Source organism: Capronia epimyces, assembly GCF_000585565.1.
Source record: "Capronia epimyces CBS 606.96 chromosome Unknown aczIQ-supercont1.9, whole genome shotgun sequence".
In the NCBI taxonomy this organism is placed as follows: domain Eukaryota; kingdom Fungi; phylum Ascomycota; class Eurotiomycetes; order Chaetothyriales; family Herpotrichiellaceae; genus Capronia; species Capronia epimyces.
Genome location: NW_006912912.1, coordinates 706,759 through 713,427, shown reverse-complemented (window position 1 = coordinate 713,427; position 6,669 = coordinate 706,759). Strand labels below are relative to the sequence as shown.

Sequence of the window (6,669 nt, the reverse complement as noted above, 5' to 3'; positions counted from 1 at the left end):
GTCTGTTGTCTGTTGTCTGTTGTCTGTTGTCTGTTGTCTGTTGTCTGTTGTCTGTTGTCTGTTGTCTGTTGTCTGTTGTCTGTTGTCTGTTGTCTCCCGTCTCAAACCGACCCGGACCCGGCCCACCGTTGATTCGTGTCACCGCCCCATCGTCATGAAACACGAAACAGCGCAAACTGCATCGGGCCGGACGAAAGAGATCAGACCGAGATCAAACTGAGATCCCTCGCGCGCAATCCCAATCCCAGATCTCAACGTGTTACGGAGATCTGAGATCTGGTGGAAGCACAAGTACAATCGAGACCTGTTTGCTATATTACATCCGTGATCGTGATCTGTGTCCCGGCATCGACGTTGGTGGGTTCCGAAATCTGCTTGCTTTGCTTGCTGCTTGGTCTGCTTGCTGCTTGGTTTGCTTGGTGCTTGGTCTGCTTGCTTGTCTTGGTCTGCTTGCTACTTGGTCTGCTTGCTGCTTGGTCTTCTTTCACCGCCGCGGCGAGGTGAGTAAAGTCAAGTTGGAGCACGTCGGCGAGCCATGTCAAGTTGGAGCAAGTCACCCTCGCCCTCACCCCATTGCAAGATGTTTGACTCTCGCACTCACCCGCCATTTGCGACGTTTGTCTCTCACTCTCACCCGCCTTTTGCATGACGGACGTCGGGTACGGTGATACCCGCCCTTTGTGACGTTTGTCTGTCGGGTACTCGTATGGTGATGTGATACCCGCCCACCCCCCAGACGACGTGTCGGGCCCGAGCTGTTTTGTTTGGTCGGTAGGTAGTCTCCGTTTGTTTCCATGCATAGGATGGGACCCTATAAAAATCCCTGCGGCCGGGTCGACAAGTGCTTCTTCCTTTGTATATCTACCTGATAGCATTATACCGTTCCGACGAGACCGAGACGAGACCTTGACCTAGACCTGGACCTAGACCTAGACGACACGACATTCATGCAACAACTCGAATATAGCAAATCTCCATCATACCAGGCATCAGAACAGAACGGATCCAGAACCAAAAACAGAAACAGAAACAGAAACAGAACCCTCATCCTGAAAGGCCACGCCACACCACACCACACCACACCAAACAGAATATCAGTATCATTCTCGTCCTAGAAGTCGAAATCACATCATTATCCTTAAGTCGAACTTATACCTAAGTACAACTACAGACCATGTGCGAAACAGTTCGAAAGCACATCCATTGCCCGTCGTTCGACTGCAAGGGCTCGGAAGCGAACAAAGTCACCCTCTGCAAGTGGGCCAAGAACAACAAGCCATGCGAGAACCATAAGTTGCGCACGGTCGCGGGCGACACGAAAGACTGTGCGCTCCATCGGCGGAGTAAATATGAGGGAGAGAGCGGGCGAGGAAATCCGGATTGGTGGGACTGAGTTTCTGAGTTCGTGGATGGTTTCGTGGATGATTTCACAGGGAGAGACTGAGTTCGTGGATGCTTTCGTGGATGCTCACCCCAGGAGAGAGCGGGCGAGGAAATCCGGATTGGTGGGACTGAGTTTCTGAGTTCGTGGATGCTTTCGTGGATGCTCTCACACGATATTGTGAAAGATTGTACGAGTACGTATCGACATGATTCGAGGCCGATGCTCCCGTATGGAAAGGCAGCCTTGGCCGAGGCCTTCCCTTTCAGCCTGCAATAGTACTGGCCGGGCTATTATATTGTCGGCTTCAGAACATATCCAACCACCGGCAGGGCATTGGAAGGCCGGTTTATTAAGTTCGGTAGAAATTGACATCCAAAGTCGTGTGTCCACTGTCCATTGTCCACTGTCCACTGTCCCCAGTACTAGACCGGCCTTCCAGGAGAGCGTGCGCAGTATTGCCGGCTGTCGCACTATTGCTGGCGTCTTACCTCTTGGAATGGAAGACCAATTTTAGCCTTGCCCATGCATCATCCACTTCGGCCGGAATGTCCACGTGGGCAATATACCCTTTGCCTTTGGGCCCATAGCCGTGATCGTCGTCTCTCAATCGTGGGATTTCGCCCATGATAAGGTCGAAGAAGCGCCCGTGTTCCCATATCTCCAGCTCATCAATGCCCGAGACGTCGAAACGGAGATCTGGTCCCCCCTGGCGAATGCCTGATGACCCAAGTGACATGGTAGGCACGAAGGTCGGACAGGCAGCAAATGTGGGCGGCGGGAAAACATCAGCGTAGGTGTGGCTGAATGATGCTAGAGTGCGTAGTGACATTGTAGGATCCTGGACGATGACCAGTGACTTGGGGACGGGCACGGAATGTTGCTCCAGGAGCCGGCGCGTCTCGATGGCGTTGGCGCCACAGTTGGTAGATCTGTTCTCGACAAGGAGCTGTAAAGTGTTCGAGTTGATTTGTTCGCACAGTTGCGGGTAGAAGTTTTGGAGGATCAGGTTGAGAATGTCAGCTTCTGGCAGACCTTCGACCTTGTCTGCCAAAGAGCCGTATCTCCTGCTCTTGCGAATGGCTTCGTACATGAGCTGTGTCGAATGGCCAATTCCACCACAGAGAACCAATGTTTTGGTTAACCCTGGCCGAGACTGCAAAGCCGAGAAAACATTGTTGGCGATGGGAAGTACAGCACTGGCGCAGAAGACGAGCACGTCGAATGGAGCACATGAGGAAAGTGAGAGAATCTGCGGACAGGCAAGAAATCTGGAGATCAGGTTGATGTCTGAAACAACATCTGCTGCAGGGAAAGACATGATCCTCTTGCCAATGGCTTAGCCATTGTATTGTACCGAGTACCGTGCGGCAATACGTACTCACAAGGACGCAGCCCAGGCCAGGAAGCTGAGGAAGCTAGTAGGCAAGGGGAAACCGAAGCTCTCTCGAGACCCCGTACGCCAGCTGGTGTCCGAGTAGTGTCGACGTCACCCCCTCCACGTCGAGCTTGATCAGATAAGTGACAACATGGTCCGTTTTCGGCTTGGAAAGAGTTAGTTTACCAGGTTGTGAGATGGAAGGCTGTGCGAGAGGCTGCACGAGAGGCTGCGGTTTGATAGCACCCATAGGCACGTCACATGATTCCTATCTGATAAGACAGTAGCCTCGGGATCGACAGGCACTATCCGCTTCCGTCACCAGCCAGGCAGCATCACGTGTCGTGGAATAGCGCCACCTGCGCTGCACTGGCAGACGGTGTGAAAGTTGCAGATACTCGAGATCCCACACCATCCCGTTCTTGTGTTGCAACATACCCGTACATCAGTCCATGATCATCACACCTTCCAGCTTGTCTTGGCCAAGGACTATCGGTTGTAGAATCCTTGCAGTTTCCGCCATGCAAAGACATGATATGGCCTCGGAGCAACATCAATGCAACTCTGTCTAGCGCTACCAAGACCACTATGTTGAAGCCAAAGCAGCGCCAAAGGCTTGACAACTTCTTGGTACCAGTCAGAAGCCTGTGCCTGTTGTTCCGCCCGTCACCTTCTGGTTTTGGAAGCTCCGCTTCGATGGCAACATTCCTACTCACACGGCGCAGTGTGCACTCCATTGCGGAGAACAATGGCACAGGTCCCAGCGCTGCCGATTTGCTGTCGCTACTCTCGATTGACGATCAATGTACAGAGCACCCAGCCGCATTCACCATCAGTGGTGTTCCTGAGCCCAAGCAGCATCCTGCCAGCTCGATCCTGGCTTCGCTGTACCATGCGGGCGTTCTATGTTGACGTTGTTTTAGTCAAGTTGACGTTATTATCAGTCCCTCTACCCGTCTCTTGCCCTCGCAGGGTGGTGCTCGTGATAATGGTACTTGCTGGATGCAACATGGCTACGTGCGCCACTGTCCGGGTAGCTGCATCGAAAAAGCTGGAGTGGAGAGCTCAAGAGCTGGGCCGATGATGTTGGATGAACGGGAATACCGGCGTGCCATTTGTTTCCACACGGGTATTTATGAAGCCTTTGATAGCCAGTCATTCGAGAGTATCTCCCCAACCTCATATTCACCATCATGAACATGCTCTTCTGGAAGGCTCTCGCAACAGCGTTGGCTGTCTTGCCAATTGCAAGCGCAATCACTCCCGAGTATGGACTGGATCGAGTTACCATGCACCGTGACAACTACTAACACCCTCGTGTAGGGAGCTTCTTGCTGCCCCGCGACGAAGCGACCTTTCTCCGAATCCGCCAGGCGTAAGTCGATCGCAGGGAAGCCAATACCCGGACTGACGCTCCGCAACAGGAAATCGGCATCTTCAGTTCGACGAATTATTCATGGGAGTCCCACAAAGCTCATACGGTGTGGAACACTGTGAACTTGACGACAGGCGAAATCTCGTTGCTATACAATGGCTCTGAGATCTCTGAAATCGTGTGGGTTGGACCAACAAACACGAGCATCCTTTACATAAACGGGACCAATGAAGAAGACGATGGTGGCATCAGCATATATGGCGGAGACATTACCGCACTAGACGAGGCGTGCGTTGGGTCCCCGGCACGCAACGCAGACTTGAACTGACCTATGCAGTTATCTCATCGCCTCCCTGCCCGCCCCGTACTCTGGCCTGAAAGCCGTCGCCACCTCTTCGGGAGACGTCAATTTCCTCGTGAACGCGCTGGCTTGGCCAAATGGAACGGCATATAACGAAGCCCTGGTTGAGCAGCCATTGAGTACGGCGAGGATCTACGACAGTATCTACGTCCGGCACTGGGACACGTGGCTCACCGAGCGTAAATATGCCGTCTTCGCCGGCACTCTGACAGGAGGAGATAAGTATTCCTTTTCGGGGAACTTGACAAATCTGGTTTCCGCCATCTCCAATGTCACCCGCGCTGAAAGTCCCGTTCAGCCGTTTGGCGACTCGGGCGACTACGACATCTCGCCTGATGGCACTACAGTTGCTTTCTTGACCAAAAATATCGACCTTCCTCTGGCAAACTATACGTCTTCTCAAATCTATCTCGTCCCTCACAATGGCTCCTCCAAAGCCGTTCCCATCAACGGGTTCTCGGGCCCCTCGACTCCTCCTAATGCCCAGGGCGCTTCAGCCCAACCACACTTTTCTCCGGATGGGTCGAAGATTGCGTATTTCCAACAGGATGGCATCTCTTACGAATCCGACAAGAACAAAGTCTATGTTGCAAACGTCGACTCTGAAAATTTCAACATCACTGTGCTGGCGGAGAACTGGGATAGCACTCCCGATCAAGTGTCATGGTCTGTGGATGGCACATCGCTCTTCGTTGCGGCGCCCGATCTTGGAAACGAGCGCATTTTCGAGATTCCGTTGTCTGCGCAGGCCGACTTCAAGCCGGCTAACCTGACGGATTCTGGCGTTGTGGCCTCGTACTACGTGCTGCCCGATGGAAATCTTCTGGTGTCCGACTCGAAAATTTGGTCTTCTCGTGATTTCTACATCATCTCACCAGATGGGGCCCTTGTTACTGACCTTTTCCATGCCAACCAGGTCGATCCAGAGCTTGCCGGTCTGGGACCAGACGACGTGTCTGAGTTTTATACTCAAGGTAGCTTTACTCAGGTGCAGAGCTGGTTGATATTCCCCAAGGGATTTGATCCAAGCAAAAAATATCCGTTAGCGTTCATTGTCCATGGCGGTCCTCAAGGTGGCCATTACAACTCCTGGAGCACCAGATGGAACTTCAAGGTTTGGGCTGATCAAGGATACGTGGTGGTTGCCCCCAATCCAACCGGCTCCACGGGCTGGGGCACGGCTTTCCAAGACGCAATTCAAAACAACTGGGGAGGTTATCCGTATGAAGATCTGGTTGCCGTCTGGGAGTACGTCGACAGCCACTTGGATTATGTCGACACTGAGAACGGAATCGAAGCCGGAGCTTCCTACGGCGGTTACATGACGAACTGGATTCAGGGCCACGATTTGGGAAGAAAATTCAAGGCGCTGGTCACCCATGACGGTGCGACGAACATTGTTGCCCAAATTGGCACCGAAGAATTATGGTTCACGCAACACGAGGTGGGTTTATGATCATCTACCTCTGAGGGGCTAAACTGACCGCAGAATAGATGAACGGCACTCTTTGGGACAATCGCGACAACTATGAGCGGTGGAACCCGATCAATTACATCCATAACTGGGCGACGCCACATTTCGTGGTGCACAATAGCCTCGATTACCGACTACCAGAGTCTGAAGGAATAGCGCTTTTCAACATTCTACAAGAAAGGGGTATCCCTAGCAAATTCCTGAGTTTCCCGGATGAGAATCATTGGTGAGTACGACCATGCAACAACGTCCAAGTCAAGTCAGCTAATCATAGCTGCAGGGTTCTCAACAGGGAGAATAGTCTAGTCTGGCACAGGGAGATCTTTGATTGGATCAACCACTACTCGGGCATCAGTGGATGAATACGACTAGTAATAGAAGTCAGCAACGCGGTAATTGATGGAAGGGGTAATGAATCAGAGAGAGGGCTAATGCCATGCCATCCGAGAAGGGAGATTGGGAGCATTGGAGCATGAGCCGAGAGCGTTGACGGTTGTGTAGAGGGAGGCCGAATATAGCTATGGACAGATGTCAGATGCCAGTGACAGTAGCACAACCATCCCATCCTTGCGACAGAATACTTTGTATTTCTGTATATTACTGGCAGTAGTAGTAGTAGTAGTAGTAGTAGTAGTAGTAGTAGTAGTAGTAGTAGTAGTAGTAGTAGTAGTAGTAGTAGTAGTAGTAGTAGTAGTAGTAG

At 52.1% G+C, this 6,669-nt stretch overlaps 2 protein-coding genes across 2 annotated transcripts; one reads left to right on the top strand and one right to left on the bottom strand.

Annotated features, from left to right (window-relative positions):
* Positions 1-1,868: 1,868 nt before the first annotated feature.
* A1O3_09250 (uncharacterized protein) lies at positions 1,869-2,702 on the bottom strand (the record flags this gene model as incomplete). Its single annotated transcript, XM_007739344.1, has 1 exon — positions 1,869-2,702. The coding sequence occupies one exon, from the start codon at positions 2,700-2,702 to the stop codon at positions 1,869-1,871; it is 834 nt and encodes a 277-aa protein (XP_007737534.1).
* Positions 2,703-3,952: 1,250 nt separating this feature from the next.
* On the top strand, positions 3,953-6,331 carry A1O3_09249 (dipeptidyl aminopeptidase; the record flags this gene model as incomplete). Its single annotated transcript, XM_007739343.1, has 6 exons — positions 3,953-4,026; positions 4,083-4,134; positions 4,184-4,422; positions 4,472-5,939; positions 5,990-6,195; positions 6,250-6,331. 6 exons carry the CDS (start codon positions 3,953-3,955, stop codon positions 6,329-6,331), a joined length of 2,121 nt encoding a protein of 706 aa, XP_007737533.1.
* Positions 6,332-6,669: the final 338 nt, after the last annotated feature.